This window comes from Chaetodon auriga, chromosome 19, assembly GCF_051107435.1.
Source record: "Chaetodon auriga isolate fChaAug3 chromosome 19, fChaAug3.hap1, whole genome shotgun sequence".
Lineage (NCBI taxonomy): Eukaryota > Metazoa > Chordata > Actinopteri > Chaetodontiformes > Chaetodontidae > Chaetodon > Chaetodon auriga.
The window spans coordinates 11269628-11287500 of record NC_135092.1 but is presented as its reverse complement, the minus strand read 5'-3'; the positions used below and the strand labels follow the sequence as shown (position 1 = coordinate 11287500).

The 17873-nt window shown below is 41.8% G+C and overlaps 1 protein-coding gene across 1 annotated transcript in view; it reads left to right on the top strand.

The window, feature by feature from the left end:
- LOC143338537 (protein FAM163B-like) overlaps window positions 1-17789 on the top strand; it is a 27892-nt gene extending 10103 nt beyond the window's left edge. The window contains exons 2-3 of the mRNA XM_076758996.1: window positions 10775-10890; window positions 15115-17789. Coding sequence (XP_076615111.1) covers window positions 10798-10890; window positions 15115-15552 — 531 coding nt within the window. The 5' untranslated portion in view covers window positions 10775-10797 and the 3' untranslated portion in view covers window positions 15553-17789. The remainder of the gene's footprint in view (window positions 1-10774; window positions 10891-15114) is intronic.
- The last annotated feature ends 84 nt before the right edge of the window (window positions 17790-17873 follow it).

The following is a 17873-nucleotide window of genomic DNA, read 5'->3' as shown; positions in this document are numbered from 1 at the left end:
GTGTGTGTGTGTGTGTGTGTGTGTGTGTGTCTCCTTACATATTATTACACATTTTATTGTTTCGCTATAACATATTAATCTGCCTGAGGGGCAGACTCAACACAGCATTATCTCCGCGGCGTTTTCACGGCGAGTGTTTTTCTCACCAGGAGTTCCTAACGGAGCTCTGAGTGTCACAACAAACTGTCTCCTCTGTCACTGCGATTTCTCAGAAGCAGACATGACTGACACTGAACTTATAAACCAGGAGCGAACCAGTGGCAGACAGCAGCTACTCTTATAATCTGGTTCAGTGCTGGAAGAGAAGAGAATAGTCACACTTATATGCACAGACAATCATACAGACTTTATTCCTTGCCGGGGGTGAGAGAAATGGGCTGGGATTTGTTGCTGTTTGTTGCATAATTGTTGTGGTTATTATTTAGTATGAAAGAACAAACAGCGCGGAGAGTTTGCATAAATATCTCTCGACAGACTAATATTCTGTCATAAACAGCAGTTTATTTCAGAGGGGCCACTGGAGATGCTGTCGAGCTGTAGCGCTGCTCTTGTCTGTTGTATTTATGCAGCGCTAAGATGAAACGGTAACTACTGTTCCTGCTATTAGGGTGAAGTAGCTTGAGGTACGTGTGTGTGTGTGTGTCTGTGAGAGAGAGAGAGAGAGAGAGAGACAATGTGTGTGAGCAGGGGATGCTGGAATAAACAGTTGACATATATTCCCACACAGACACACTCAACTATGACCTCTATGTTAAACAGAGGTATGGGCACAGTAAGGAAGCCTGTTTTGCTTGACCACCACGTGCATCTGATGGCCGTGATGCACCAAGCTGACATTCATCCATCCGGTGGCGCCGGGCCATCATCGAGCCTCTGTGGCCGACTACTGGCTGAGGTTTTTGCAGTTGTGTCCAGCACTGCTGGCACCAGTCAGGGCTCATCGGTGGCTGATCATGAGCATGTTGGCAGCAGAGTCAGTCAGAGAGATACTGTTTACATCAGACAGACTTATTTGGGAAAAAATACCTCTAATTCCAACACCTGTTGCAGCGTTTTTTGTTGTTGTTGTTGTTGTTGTTGTTGTTGTTGTGGGCTGCTTTTTTCTCTCCACTACTGGGTTAGAGTTCGTCAGTGTATCCAGATACTCATAAACATATTTGGCTGCTTTTAGTGTCTAGAACCAACGTGTCTGTAAAATAGGATTACTGTTAAAAGTGACGACATTTGCTTAACATTTATGGCTAAAGTAAAGATTAAGGCCTGCCCCGTAACTTTCACAGCCTTTTAAAAACCCTGAACTTGTCCAAGCCTTTCTTCGGAGAGAGCTGAAGCGCACCAAGGACACCTTTTTACTGCTTGCATCACTCAGTCTCAGGGCTACGAACCGCTCCTCAATCCATCAACGGTGAAGTTCAAAGAACTGTAATATCTCTGAGCCAACTTCAGCTCCTGCTGGTGCCAAGATTATAGCCTGTCACACAGAGACTAGTGGTATTATTTGCACAGCAGAGGGTAGAGCATGGCGTGGCAGAGGGGAGGAGCAGGAAGTGCGGTGGCAGACTGACAAAATGTGATTACATGCAATTATTTTTGAGACGAGATTTTGAAAGTGAAAGCTCATTTTCTTAAACCATTCAGGAGAAGAAGCCAATTCTGGAAAAAAAAAAAAGTAGTGCACTGAAAAATGACATCTTTTTAAAAGTTCAAAATGAGACAGTTCAAAATAAAAGAGGCAGGAAAATGTCAGGCTTGGTTTGCACCTTACACCACCAGGGCACAGTTTGTCTGCTGCCACGCTGCAGACAGGCACACTAAACACATGTGCTTTAACATATTATCACGTCTTTCAGACTGACATGATAAAAGCCTTTAGCTGAGCAGTGATGTGACTAATAAATGCACCCTCATTATGTGATTTTGTCCACGAGCTGATTACAGCACTTAACTGGGAAACAATCCATGTCCTATTATATTTCCGTACAAATTATTAGAGATAACTGCTTCTGCCATGGACTCAGGTGTATACAGGTGATAATTACAGTAGAGCCCACACTGAGTATTAATGCTAAAGCACATTACGTACAAAAGAGATTTATAGGTAAGAGGGACTGTATGGCTTCGAGAGAACTGACTAAACTGACTGTTTCAAATATATTTAAAATATTTCCCACTGTCTTCAAACAATTGCAGAAGAAAAGTGCCCATTGAATGCTGTAAACAAATAGCAGACCCAGTTCATCAGAGGCCGTCCATACTGAAAGTGTTCGTACTGACTGATAATTCAAGAGCCGTTTTCAGTCATTTCTTCTCCAAATGACAAGTTTGTTGTTTTCAGCAGTTGTTTTTACTGTGCTATTTTAGAGGAAGCATTCATTGTCCTTAAATGAGTAGAACTTGTTACCTGTAGAGGCTTAATCCAAAGACTGAGACAAATCCATAGTGGCAGGTGGTGATACTCCTTTGAAAAGGCTTAATTTTCTACAATTTGACAACATTATTAGTGCCACAACATTCCCAAACATTTCTAAAAATGGACTGGTAACCCAGAGGAACACCTAATTAGACATTGTCTAAAAATAAAGTATGGCATGCACAAGGAAGGCTGCTTCCAGTGCACGCACAACGCGTTTAACATTACAGCGGCGCTTCTTACATCAGCATGCAATTTGAACTGAAAGAACATCCATGCAAGGTCATTCAGATGGATGAGAGACATTTAGAGAGCTGTATAATTAAATGAAGAGACCCCCAGGTCACTGTAAAGCCTTTTCCCAACGTCCTCGTGGTTCTATATTCATATTAGCCGAGAGACATTTTTATGATATATCATTCACAGAGGAGCACTAATTACAGAAACATTGCTCAGGCAATATTAGCACATGAGAGGGATGAAAAGTATTCACGTGTTCCAACTATTACTACAAGAAAACTAGTTCCTCTCTTTTCTGCATCCACAATCCTGAACTCTCCCTTTCCCTCTCAGTCTGGCAGCCTTCGGGATTTCCCAGGCACCTTGCTCAAGGTCAGAATTTGGGGTGAGCTAAGCCGGTCAGTGCCTTTCAGTAGAGGGATGAGGAGGGAGAGTTTTACCTGAGGCTCGCTCTCTGTTGTCATTATTCTTGGAGGTGGGTGCAGGGACATAAAGAAAGGGTAGCACAAGAAATTTGTGTGTGTCTGGTGAAATTTTATGCTGGAACAGGGTGAGCCAGGAGCCAGAGAGGGAGAATCAAGTGATGCTGCAGTCAGGGTCAGTGAAGCCAGATGGGGTAATATTGTGACAGAGCTTAAGGAGGAATTTGTAAGCTTATTAAAAAATGTGTACTTGAGTCTATTAGTGTGGAAGACGTGGGTTTGTGAAGATTTCTTTGGGTCTACATATATGACTACTTGCATTGAAGCTTAATGGAGATTAGAAAATAAATAAACATAAAGTCAAATCAATGTTACACCGTTGCATCAAAGCTCATTTTCATGAATTTAACCTCTCCATCATGTTTAGATGTTTATTCAGCTCTCGGGGAACACTTGCACATGCGCAAAGCCTCCAGTATCATTAGTATACTAAATTGTATTGACACACTGACATTTCATGCATGTTCCAGCCTCGAAATGACTTTTTGAGCAAATCAATTTAATTAGAATTCATTCATTAGAATTAATTTCAATTTCCTCTATTTAGCATTGAAGATTGAGTTTGCCGGTGAAATCCTCGTCTGCACTATGCGGGAATGTTGACCACTTACTTCATCCAACAGAAAAGGGAATGATTTCAGTTTAGTGACGTTTTATATGCATAGTTCTACAATTTGGGAAATATGCTTATTCCCTTTCTTCTAGAGTTCAATAAGAATATTGATGCCACTCTCATGTCAGTGTGGCAAGTACAGAGAAGTCAGGGGGCCATTGCCTTGCTTAGCATAAAGACTTGAAGCTAGGAGAAACAGCTGGTCAGGCTCATTAGTATACAAACACAAATGTAAAAATAATTTGTTTTAGGGGGATTCACATGCTGTAGCTATTTCTTGGCAAACAGCAGCCGGGTGCAGTGATTTCCTGGAGTTTTGGCATCACGATGGAGATCAGCACAGATGTGCTGTGTGGACTGATAAACTGTTGTTCATGAAGAAATAGTTTGAGCATGAAACTTCCTCTGAAGCCATTTTTCATCAGAGAGCCAGGTTAGCAGTTTCCCCCTGCTTGCAGCCTTTATGCTAAGCTAAGATAACCCCCTGGCTGTAGTTCCACACTCACCTCACAAGTCAGCGTAAAATTGATAATCTCATCTCGCAAGAAAACGAATAACCACATTTCCCAAAACATTGAACTACTCCTTTAAAGCTATACAGCTGCATGACAAGCATCTCACAGCGGGACAGGTTGAGCTCCAAAGAAACAGTAATGAAGTGTACAAAGTGGATCACAGGGGCACTTCATTATCTTCATGATGGCGCGTATACTGCATGTATCACACATCAGTATGTAAGTGATGGTAGATGAGATGAATGTTGCGTAATGGAAATCTGAATTAATTTTAATTTTCTCCAAAAAGATGATGCACACTGTAGGTGGAAGTTATGTAAGATGTGAATTATGTTGGCAAATACTAGTTGAATACCCACTGATTGCAGTTTATTAGAGGGTAGACAAAGACTAATCGAGGACAAAATGCTGCAATTCAACAGATTTTGTCACGACACTTAATGAAGCATAGGCCATTATGGCTTCCTTTATATTAAAAGATTGGAGCTCTGGTGTCTGTTTGTGAGCTTGAACACTCCAGAAACTTTGAAGGATGTCATTCACTGAACTTTCAAGCATACATTTATTTAGGACTGTTTGGCTCGTGTCATTTCCTGAGAGAGCCATGTATGTGTGTGTGCGCCTGTGTCTTTGAATATGGCTGTGAATACATGTGTGAAATCGCTCTTTGACAGCTACAGCTGTAATGGAGCTCATCTCATTGTTCTCAGGGCATGTTATTGTCTCCTGTGTGTGACTCGAACCCGCCACCTACTGCGTGCTACTTCCCTGTTCAGCTGAAAGCCTGTCAACAGCCATTATTCCAAGCAAGACCTCTGCTATGATCCCTGCCATGTTTCATCACAGCGTGGCAGTTTATTCCAAAGCCCACTGTCTGAGCATGTTAGCTAGTACTAAAATTATTGCATGTGAGTGTTTGTGTGTGTTTGTGTGTGTGTGTGTGTGTGTGTGTGCATGTGTCCGCTGCTATTCTTCTTCCGCCCCTAACCTCTTGTCATTCCTGCGGACGAACACCAGCAAAAGGAGCTGAGCAGACAAGTTTGCCTTTCTCCAGTACTATTTCACAATGGAGTTTTGGATTGCGTGCGTGCCTGTGTGTGTGGGGGTGCGTGTGCATGTGTGTGTGTGTTTGGTTAAATAATTAACGCTGTTCGTCGCCTTGCTGCAACACATCCCTCACACACTGTTCTGATTAAGGGAGCCCTAGGAGATACACATTGCCTGCCTACCCTGCACAATGACTAATGCATGTATGTGCGTGTGTGTTTGTGTGTGTGTGGGGGGACACTGGACGATGGTTAAGACACTGTGTGTGTTTACACAGATTTTTCCTTTGCATTAGTGTGTGTGTTTTGAGTGGTTGTTTCACAGTAGTAATACACAGACATCCTATAGTACAGACATTAATATTATTCTGCCATGTGGCTCCTGTGTCTTGGATCCCTTCATTGTACGTGTGTGTGTGTTTTGTGCAAGCTATTACTATCTGTGCACTTGCTGGAGAGGGGTCAGAATTTAAGGAGTAGGACCATTTTTTTACAGAAACGGTTCAATACCAAGACAGCAAATGCTGCTCATAACATGGCCAAAGGTTTATAGATGATATGTTTCACTCGCATAATATACGTCAAATTACACTACATCCTTGATTTGTATGTTTTATTAAAAATCAATACATGGAAGACTGTCTCATGGACTGTATTCAGTATGTGAAGTATTACCATGAAACTGAAAAAAAAAAAAATCAGAAATGCCACCGGAAGATTAATATTTTGTTGTGTTTGTAATGCAGCAATAAAGGACTTTTCTGCCACTCGGGGACAGGGGAACAAGCTGCGATCACAGCATTCGCATAATGCTCTGGTCAGTGACAACCTTATAAAGGTGGTGTGGCAACCTTGTTCGCAAACAGCTGCCTGCTTACACCTCCAGCAGACAGTGAGTCACATTAGCATTCATGTAGAGTATTGTGTCTGGCCACCTTGTGAATGTAAGTCTCTCTTCTTTTAGCCCTATTTTTGTCTCTACCTGCTCCTCAGGGAAATATGCAGCTCTTAAGCTGCTGAATGCTCCACTGTGATCACCAGCTAGTTGCTAACTTTGTCTGCATGTCGTTTGGTGTTGAGTGGGGAGTGTACAGTGGGGTTTTCAGAGGATTGTCAATGAAAACAGCTGCCTGCTGCAGCTGCAAACAAACTTGACCAAGAACAGTAAAGGTGCAAGTCGTAAAACCAAAACAATGAGCTGAAAGATGCTCCATGAAACTGAGGGGAACTGCAGACTTGGGTCATAATTCTCTGTGGGTAAGTGAGTCATTTGATCCATTGTTGACATAAAATATTGATTCATACTGTGTGCTTGTCTGTCTCATATGTCTTAATATTTGATAAAGCTTTAAATTGAACCTGCAATAACCGGCTAATTGGGGACAGCAGAAACAACCTGTGAAAACTGTGTCTGTCCACTTGATGAATGTAGGTCCAGTATTCACTCTCCTTTTAGCTCTGCTCTTGGTCACCACCAATTTTGGGGAAAAATATGTCTCTTTAGCTGCTTTTTGTCCTTCTGCTGTTCGGTGCTGGACAGATGGAAGACAATGGGTTTTTAAAACAGCTTCCTGCGACACTGATAAGAGCAGTAACAGTGAACCAAAACAATGAGCTCAAAGACACTAAACACTCCATAGAGTAAATTCTCAGAGGGTTCGTTAATATAAGTGAGCACACATTTGATCCATTATTCATAAGGAAAATATTGATTAGTGCAGCTTTAAGTTCATCATTAGACAGATTATTCATATTTAATAAAGCACTAACTTAAGTGAAACCTGAAGACTCGATTAGCGTCCTGCAGTGCATTACATCAACAAGCTTCACCTAAATGTCAGACAAAGCCTTCGATTTCAAACTCTGCTCCTTGATTTCTCTTTTCCTGACATCAAAAATGTCCCCAAAAATAAATCTCAGCATTTTCCCTATCCAGTTGAGCTCCTTTAAGTCTAAAACGCTCTGTTCTTGTTTTTCTTCTTGTTCCTCCATATTGATTTGGTTGGTGGCCTGCAGATTGGATTAGAGTCCAGCTGTATTCCAGCTTCAGGGGAGAGGAGCTGTGTTGTGTTTGCAGACAGGACAGACAGCTACTGTAGAGACAGTTTGATCCATTCCAACTTCCAAGAGCATCTCTGGAGACACATATCAAAATGTAATCTAATATAGTTTAGACAAGTTACCCACAAAGGAATTCAGCATGGTTTCGAGGTGTTTCAGGTCAGAGCTGTCAGTCACTTGGTGAATAGAACTCCCTCTGTCTAACAGTGAAGTGTGTGTGAGTAGGCTGAGGGATGCTGATGGAGAGCATTGTTTACACCAGGATGTGCAAGTGGAAATTGGAACACAGTCAATGTAAATTGTGCACTGGGTATGCAGGAATTAGTGTGACTGTTTGTTTACATTTACATCAAAATGCTCCAGTTTGTGTCAGCAATCCTGCTTTTTTTTCCCCAATGGTTCTATTTTAGGGTGTGTCCATGTCACAGTTGAGTTAGATCTTGACAACACAGGCCTATACTGCTGTGTGCTAGCTGCTGATAATGGCTTGCACCATTGAGTCATAGCTTAGCAACAAGCCTGCTGGCCTATTTTTGGTTTCAGGCAATTATCCACAATGCGGTATGATGGTGTGGTCCTATGACACTTCCAGATTGTGGATGTAATGAATGGAAACAGGTCTGTACCCACATCTGTCAAGTATCTGCAGGGTTTTCCACAAATACATAAGGATGTTACTAAACCTGGGAGCTCGATGACGACTCTTTTATTTCTATTTTTTAATCAGTGCGTGGTGATGTCTGTGCACTGACAGTAGATTTTCCCATCGGTGACACATGCGAGGCACAGGAGGGCAAAAGGTCACACTAAGTGCACAGTTTTTGCGTCAATTATTTGCATCATTCTGCTAGCATACTAAAGTTCTTGGTGGGTGTTTTTGCATTTTTATTGTTGATTTATTTTATTGGAGTGACATGATGTACAGATGCATCTCATCTCTTTTCCTCTTTACTGTCATATGACTTATATTTTGCTCAAAATGACTAATTGATTTCTTACAATGTGCAATATCCCATATAAATATAAACTAAACTGGAGGTCATGCAAAATCAAACATGATGCACGAAATGCAGTTAGAGCATTGTAGAACCAGCTTCCTGCGGCTGTTACTGCAAATGTAACATTGTGGGATACTGTGGATTTTTCAAGAAATCCTCCAGTGATTATTAAAACAAAAATAACATCAATGATGGTCAAGTTCTGAGCTTACAAGAGCAGTTTTTGCAGAAACAGCGCCCATAAAACTGGGACAAAATCCTGCTTCCCTTCCTTGTTGTGGATGCTGTGAGCTCTGTCTACATCCTCCACAGTACATTTCACATTTCATGCAGCATACATAAGGGTTAGGTGTCATCACGAGCATCACACCCAAATATTACTGCAGCAGACCAACCATGATCTCGCTCAACTGCGATGTTGACACATTGAGCTCACGGCAGCAATGCATATCCTCCATACAGGATACACTGGAGTTCCTCATGCTGTCGTATGAGTGAGTGATGCTTCAGAGCATTGTCGATGGACACATTGGTTGCTGCACAGACCAAACTCCTCAGTTATGTGACTACCTTGAGTACTTTACTGCTTTACAGTGACGGGAAGGCAGAACAAAGGAATAACTTTTTAAAAAATCTTAGTGACATTACAGTGTTTGCGATTCATGTGCATTACTTTCAAGAGTAAAATGAATATTTAAAGCCTCCAGGCTCAAGGCTTCTTCCGGTAATCCAGCTGCTGTAGGGACTGAGAAGAGGTAATTAAAGGGAAGCATTGATCTAATAAACTGAGAATGAGGTCAGTTCAGTCTCAAGTCAGTCATACTCCTGCAAATGTTCTGTAGCGTTCCCTCCCCAGTCATTTCTGTCTGCATGTGATTTCCCAATGCTCAAACTGTGTCAAATGTCAACCACCTGAAATGACAAAATCAACAGATAGTTAGTCTCATAGATTGCATTAAGGCCTTGGCTTGGGTTTTGTGACTCACCTAGAAGGACAGCATGCTAAAGAAACAGCGACACAACCTGGAATAAATTATACAAATTACCAAAAAGAAATGGTGCAATCACAGAGAAGAAGGATAGAAGGACAACGGTGAAGGTAGATCTGTGCTGCGGTTCTGCAGAGCTTGATGAATGAGCTCTGAGCACATGGGTCAACGTCTCCATTTGTCTTTGTTGTGAGCTCTGATTTAAGGTCAGAGTTCACAGGTCACCTACAGCTGTCCGGTTTGATGTTTCCTGCTGACTGATGCAGTAAAGGTCATCTTTCTTTCTGTCTGCTTTGCACATTGTTCTGTTTCTGTCGTGGTTTCTTTTCTGTCTGCTCACTGTTGGATCTCAGCAAAGTTAAATACATCTTCGTCACCTTGTTTGCATATTTTGCTTGTTGTGTCATTCGTCATATTTATCATGAGATTGTTCTCTCTCTCTCTCTCTCTCTCTCTCTCTCTCTCTCTCTCTCTCTCTCTCCTTCATCTGCCATTTCTGTGGTCTAGACTTTTAAATAATCTCTATTTCATCAAGAGATGATTGAGGAAGCAATGCTCTTTGCAAACCACCTCCTGATGCAACCACATAAACACTGAGGAAGGATGTCTCTCCTCCTGTATCTGTTATACATCTACCCATAAGATCTCCATTCAATATCGTGGTATACATAGTTCTACTTTGTGCAGTTCAGTTCATATTTTGAAAAAGATTCATATAGTGTTTTCACTGTCACGAGCTTGGCTTGATGATTTCTTCGCACAAAATCTCAGCAAAATCTCTTTTGTCATCATCCCATCCACTCCTCTTCATTTCCATGTGCGCTCTGTTTATGTTTCACCTCTCCCCATCAATCTCCTGCACCACCTTCTTCATCCCCTCCATCATTTTGTCTCTCCCTCTCATATCCATTCATCAAATCCCTTTTCTATACCTATTTCTAAGCTCATCTTGACCTCTTTTTCCCTCCCGCTCCATGTCAATTCACTGCTCACGCTGTCTTTGTGTCTCTCACCTGCCTCAGTCGCTCCACCTCTCGTCACTCCCACCATCCATTTATCTCTTCGCTCTCATGTCATCTCTGCCACTCACTTTTATTGCTGTTCCGCTGCTGAATACTGCTTTCCCCCTCTCTACCTCACTTATTTTTTCTATATGTTCCAGCCTGAGATCCCGTCTGTATTATGAGCAGCATTTGTAGGATGATTCTATTACATGTCTCCTAACCGCTGGATAATTCAATAAGCACCGCTGAGATGACACACAGTTATAATCTACTTAATGAAGCCACTGTACTCATGAATTGTGTGCTTTCTCCTCCATCATTCCTTCTTTCACTCACTTCCTACCCTCTACTCTCTCTACCCTCCCTCTACTCTTTTGTACTCTTCTCCCAACCTCCCCTCCTCTTGCTCTCTGCAGGGTGTTGATGGAGAGCCATTCGAATGACAGCCGGGACAGTGGTCATCACTGGTGGAATTCTAGCTACAGTTATATTACTCCTTATCATCGCAGTACTGTGCTACTGTAGGCTGCAGGTGAGGCCACAGCTGCATTCAGTCTCTGATAAATCCAATGTGTTTCCTCTGAAATGCTGTAAAGAAGGGATGACAAGGAGGATGGTACTTTGTTGATGGTCATGGGACGGTGTTAGATAACAATATGCAATCAGAATTGCATCAGATACAGTGGTGGGAAATGGTGACCACGATTTTTGGAGAAGTCATGAAGCTTGTTGGAGATCGTAAATTGATTATGTTGTTGTAACATACTGAAATGGTGACAGATTTTGAGGATGGCTCAGGATGTGCACAATCATCAAAATTTGATTGCAAGTCAAAACATTTAGCAGTTTACATATGGCCACATGGTGATGCATTCAGCACTGAAAACAAATAATTGATGTCTTGACTCATGGCAAAAACCTCTCACCAAATTTCACTAAAGTGTGTTGAGTTGTTTTTGAGACTCCAGATAAAAAAAGCAAAGTACAATTCAACAAAACTAAGAGACTACAGCCATGCTCTGTGAGGCTATACGTAGGCACAGCGCCTGTTTCACCTCAGTGCTAACGTGCTAACGTGCTGATACTGCAAGCCTGCTGATGTTTAGCAGGTATAATCTTTACAATAATCAACATCTTAGTTGCTCATTGCCACTAAACACAGAGTAGCCTATTGATGAGACTGATGGGAAAGTCATTAATTTGTAGCAACTGGACAGATCATTATTGGAAATTCAGGGGAATCACCTGTTCTGCAGCTAGAAGAAGGGAGAATGTCATGGAAAACAGAAAAATAGAAGAGTGATACAACACTGTGAGGAATAAAAGCCATACATATCTGCACTCACAAAAATAAGCTCTTATGCTTTTCATTTTACACCAGTGAGGAAGAAATGAACGTGTTAGCGCTTTGCTTTCAGCAGCACTTCTGCCTCAGTCTGAACCCAGTCTTCTCTACAAAGTCTGAAAGTTTAGCGAATCAATCCTATGACTCTTATCTCACATTAGTTGACAGACTTTAGTTTCATTTCTTTCTAAGTAGGTCACATTGTGGTCCTTTTTAAAATGTCATTATGCTGTCCATCTGTCTGTGGGGCTGTGCACTGGTATTCAGAGCGCTGGTCTTGGTCAGGTGCTGTGGGCTGTGTATGAACAACATGAAAATGGGATTAGGTGAGAAGAACTGCTTTGTATTTCCATGTTTGACAAACTCCAGTTAAGTTGAAACATCACACTAATAACACCACCAGGAAGCATTACTGCAGTTAGTGGATTATTATTCCAGCGTGTGGTTTTGTTTCTGTTTTACATTATATTGTGTACTTTCTGCAATTGCAATGAAGCATTAAAAAAATTAGAATACAGAATATGCAACAAATTGAGTTACAACTAGAATTGTAGTGCATTTCTAAAAAGGATTAGTTTAACATTTTTGTGGAGTATGCTCATTTGCTTTCTGGGGGAGAGTTGGTACGACTCTCATACCTGCCAGTGAGCTTAGCTTAGCACAAAGACTGGAGACATGGGGAAACAGCTAGCTTGACTCTGCCTGATGGTGACAAAATGCACCTCCCAGCACCTGCAAAGCTCACCGACTAAAACTTTATATCTCGTTAATTAATCAATGCAAAACCAAAGTGTAGAAATCACAATCTGACATTTTATGGGTGGTTATGTGTTGGACTATTTCTTGGCTAAGACCAGTAACTTCCTGGAGTCTCTTCTGGTTGCCTAGCAACCCCTTAGAGCCAAGAAACGGTGTGATCATGTTTTCAATAATGTATAATAACCTGCAATAAGAACTGTGTTTTCAATACCTTAGAATGAGCTTTTTATATCTGCAGAGTCTGCAGAGCCACCATAGCTTCTCCTAAACATATGGAGAGGGGTGTTGAGTTGGTTGCAATCTGCAACGTCAATACTGAGTGCCACTAAATCCTACACACTGATCCCTTAAAATGAAAACATTTTTTTTGCACATCAGTTTTTGTACGGATTAAACAAATGAGGCAGAATATGTGAATTTTAGAGGTGCTGGTAGGCAGATTTTGTTTTACCATTTTATGCTAAGTTAAGATAGCCAGCTGTTGGCTGCGGGCTTATATTTTCTTTACTGACATGAGAGTGGTGTCAATCTCCTCAACTAACTCTCCCCCACAAATCAAATAAGCATGTTTCCCATAATGTCGAAGATTTGCTGTAATTTATCAACTTCTACCCCAAATCTGCTTCGTCTTGTACAAGCTGTCTAAATGACCTCAAAGTGAAAGCTAGAAATCACAATGCATGACACCCACTCAGGCCAAAGTGGTTTGAACTGACAAAATGACTGAGTAGCTGCACCAACCGACTGCCACTGCCCTTGTTTCTGGACTCAGTGCTGTAGCAGAGCAAACAACGACTAAAAGTTTGCTGCTATCACATAACACTGAACACTGAAACTCATCCTTGGTGTCAGAAAATATGAGTGAGATCGAGAGCAACTTCGTCTTGTTATCCTGTAGCTCCTAATTTAAACATCTGGGAACATGTGGGAATCATGAATTACTAGCATAACTATAACTTTTACAAGATTTGAATCTCAACAGCTGGGTCTGTGGACATGAAAAATATATAATTTTGCTCAAGGGTGCATAATGATGATTTCATCAAAGAATTCAAAATTCCTGCCGAAGCTCAGTTTCAGAACCTCCTTGAAATATTTTTATCGACTTTGCTCCAAATACTCAAATGCATTTAATAAGAAACATTACAAGAGCCCATCTTAGCTGATGGAAGATGCTTTTTTTGGAAGTATAGTGAACAAAATTCTCTTTTTTGTAAAATACTCTGCATACATGCTGTTTCTGCTCTTTATTCTTTAGAATTCAGCTGTCACACGGTTCACATGGGAAAAGAGGGGAAGAGGGGATGAAAACCAAAACGATGGGCTGAAAGAGGTTGAATGCTGCAAAACTGGGACTTTATTCTCAGTGGGGAGAGTCTTTTTTGCCTGCATTCATTCGGTTTTAATGTCAAAAATATAGCTTAATGGAGTTTAAAAGGAGCAGAGCAGTCGTGATTGGTCTAATAACCTATGTCTACATTAATATGTGTATAATGGCTTAAAAATCTGTCAGGTTTCAAAAGCTTTGAAAAGGGGGTCGAGACAGTTACCACCTTAAAACTTGTAAAACTCCTGCTGAGGGGTGCCTGTGGCTCAGCAGGTAGAGCATCAGTCTCAGAGTAGGTGGTTTGCAGCTCCTCCTCGCCATGTGTTGAAGTCTCCTCGAGTAAGCCAGTTGAGGCCTTGTGAAGGAGCTCCCTGCCATCGGTGTGTGTGAGTGTGTGTGAATGATTGAATGAGGGGAAAATTGTAAATGACTTTGGTTAAAAACATTATCTGAATGCAGTCCATTTACTGACATCGACTGGAATCCAAGGTAGCTTTGCTAGAGTGGAAATTATATGCTCCTTTCCACTTAGACCTGATTAGAGTTCTTAGGATTCTTATATTTCACAGCAAAATCAAAAGTGATCCCCAAATTATCCCTTCAAATAAGCTGGCGGGATTCCAGGAATGAAAGCTACATTTTGTGGACCAGAAATAGCAACCACAAATTCTCCACTGAAAAGTGGATTCTGTATTCAAGTCTGTTCGCACTGTGATTGTTGAGGATTTGGCTCGATTAAAAAAAAAATGTTTTAAATAGAAATAAAATGTTTTCACATCATATTGCAGCACGAGCAGCTTCCCTGAGATAACACATATGAACAACTGGGCAATGTTGATGGGGAGCACCTCATGGGGAAATGGGCTAAGAACAGGTTAGATTATAAGAGACACCGTCCCTCTAAAGAGCAGATGTTCTGTCCATAGTGTGCAAACCGCAGACAAATATAGTAGTCTAATGTTGTGTAGTTACACAAAACCTCTGGCTTTGTGGTTGCAGACACTGTAAAATAGAACTACATGACCATAATTATTATAATATGGAGGCTGACCTGGACTTTATAGTTGGATAGTAAAGTGATTTGTCAAAGCGTTTATTTCTGCCGTGTAACTGCAATGAATGAGCTTCTTTTTCTCTTATCTCTTTCTCTTTATGCTCTTTAACATTCTGTCATGCCTCTTTTTAACTCCCCACCCTCTCCCTCATCTCTCTTACATTTTACATCATTCGGTACCTTGTTCTCCTTACCTCTCCCTCCCTTCCTCTCATCTTCCCCTCTCATCTCTGATCTTCATATCCCATCCTCCTTCCTTTCCCACCACCAGTATTATTGCTGCAAGAAGGAAGAGTCCGAGTCGGAGGAGGAGGAGCCGGACTTTGCCGTTACATCCCGCCTCCCACCGGTCCACTCCAATCACAACATTGTGGCGGCGACGGCCGCCGCCTCCTCCATCCCAAATGGCCCCGACCTTTTTTGCACCCCTCCGCTGGCCAGGAAACTAACACGCTCACAGACCTTCTGTCCCTCCTGTACACATTATGAGCTGCCTTTCTACCTCCAGCCCCCTCAGCCGCAGCTCCACCATCAACCAGATGGGTTGAGGAATGGAGGTGACCGGATCAGCTACCGCAGCGTCCAGCAGCAGGACCTGGAACTGCCAGTGCCTGTGAACATTTCAAACTACCGTAAACCAAACCTCGCCCGGTCGGTCACCATGAGGGACATGTTCACCCGCAGCTGCAGCATCAGCACTGATGTTTAGCTGGGCGAGGTGGGACCTCGGTGTAAGTTCCTGCTTAAATGAACTGGGATGGCCTAGGCCGGACTGGGCTTGAGTCAGACTGTGTTTTTGTCATCTTGACCAGTTTAGTCCAGTCTAGTATGGTCTGATCAAGTCTGGTCTTGTTCTGCTGGTCACCTCTTGCAGAATGGAGGACTCAGATGGCTCTCAGGACAGGATTTTCAAAGGTACTATGCTCAGGTCTAAGACCTTACACTTGGGCCAATGAAGAGTTTAAAGTATTCAAAAGATGTTAAATTATCACCAACATGAACTTCTTGGTTTGTTTAGTTTTTGAATGGTTCTTTTTTAACCAATGGAATTTGTTTTACGATTTGATAAAGTTTGTCTAGCCCTACTTCTTCTGGATTCTTCTACCCATGGCCTGAAGGAAAGACAGATTCCCGCCATGTCAAAATGACATCATCGGCAGGGATTTTCTCATTGCCATAGCTGCTGCAAACAGAATATGACTAGGTGAAGTCCAGTGTTTCCCCCTGCTATGATGGGATGATCTGTCTGCTCCTCCATCCACAGATCACAGAGAATCCAAAATATCACTAGACTAGTGGAGAAAGGGGGCTGTCGTGTTTTAGCTGCCACCCCCAGACATTTTACATAGACTAAACTTAGGCCATAATATTCTAAGACATAAAGGGCTCACAGAAGATGGAATCCCCGCTTGTTTTCCACATCCTTTCATAGAGGTCTCCAGTCTGACGGGAGGCTGGTTTCTCTGAACGTCTGGTGACAACACAAAGTGTAAATACAGAATACTACACTTCAGCAGAGACAGGCCTCTGTGTTCTTGCAGGCAGGGTGGACTAGGTGCCAAAGGGGGACAGGTTCTCGCATTGTGTGAGTGTGCTTGCATGCATGTGTGTGTGTGTGTATAACTCGATCAATTGTTATACCAGGATTCTGATTCATTAAAATTAAACACAATCTGTCACCCCTACTGTATGTATACTGAACCCAGTGGAGGGTTGCAATAACATTGAAACTTTTATTGTAAAGGGTGAAGGGATAATATTCGTTTCCATGTGCCACTTTACCTTTAAAGTCATGTTAAAGCTAAGAATGACCCAACCAGATGATACGGCAAACTCTGAGTGGGTTCGTAGCTACTCTGTAAATGTTTATTTTGCTGATTAATGCTACGACACACACTCGGGTTGTAGGTGGCAGTCGGAGGAGCAAGAAGTTTTGAACTTTACAATGTGATATTCATTATAGTTCTTCACTGAAGTTTCATTTCGTGGACTCTTCACTGCATTCCTTGTGTTGTCTCTGGTTTGTTGATATATGGATTCATGGGCTAAAGATTAATTCACCTTTAAAGGCACATCTATAAATATTTAACAGGCCATAGCATACACTCCAGTCTCTGTCTCTCTTCTCTCGACTCGTTGGACTGAGGAATATTTGCTCTTGCTCTGAGGCACTCAGAGAGGTCCTTCTTGGGATTGTTTTTATTTTCAGCGCCTGGCTGACCGGCCTGGCTGCAGGGCTGATATTCTGACTGGAGTTTTATGGACACAGGACACACATTTAATGAATGAATTTATTTACTGCTTGATTTCAAGAAGAAATGCTGGCGGTTGTATGAGGGGCTTGAAGCTGATTGGATTGTCCCTTCTGGACCTGCCCCTTCCCTCAATATGGATGGTAAATGCTCTTGTACCCTCTCTCTCTCTCTCTCTCCCTCTCTCTCCCTCTCTCTCTCTCTCTCTCTCTCTCCCTCTCTCCCTCTCTCTCTCCCTCTCTCCCTCTCTCGCTTCGTCTCTGTTGATTTTCTTAGTAACCATGCTCATTTATTTTCCCAAAGGGTGAAACAGTGAGTGATTTTAAGTTTTTCCTCTCGTGACATGTGCTTCCCTGCAAATACATTATGACACACATGCACACAGACACACACACACCTCTCAATGCTATGCTTTCCTTACTTTTTAAACAGAAATGTGACAGTTGCACAAGAAATGTCGTGCCATAAAGAATTATGAGAGAGATTTATTATTATTATTATTAGCGTTATTATTACAAGTGTTTATTCAAACGCAGTGTTGCTTTTACCCTAAAGTATTTGAATTACTTGCTTTATTTTAATGATCCAGCTGGTTTTTCAGACTCAGTACAGTACAGCAGAAATGTTTCTGTCCTTGTTTCTAATGTATAACTAACAGACACATTGTTGCTAATAAAATGGTGTGAAAATCTTTCGGATCTGCTTTGATGTTGCTGTTTTTCACCATTCAGATTTTCATATTCAGACGCACATTTAAAAGGATTCTTTCATTGTGCTT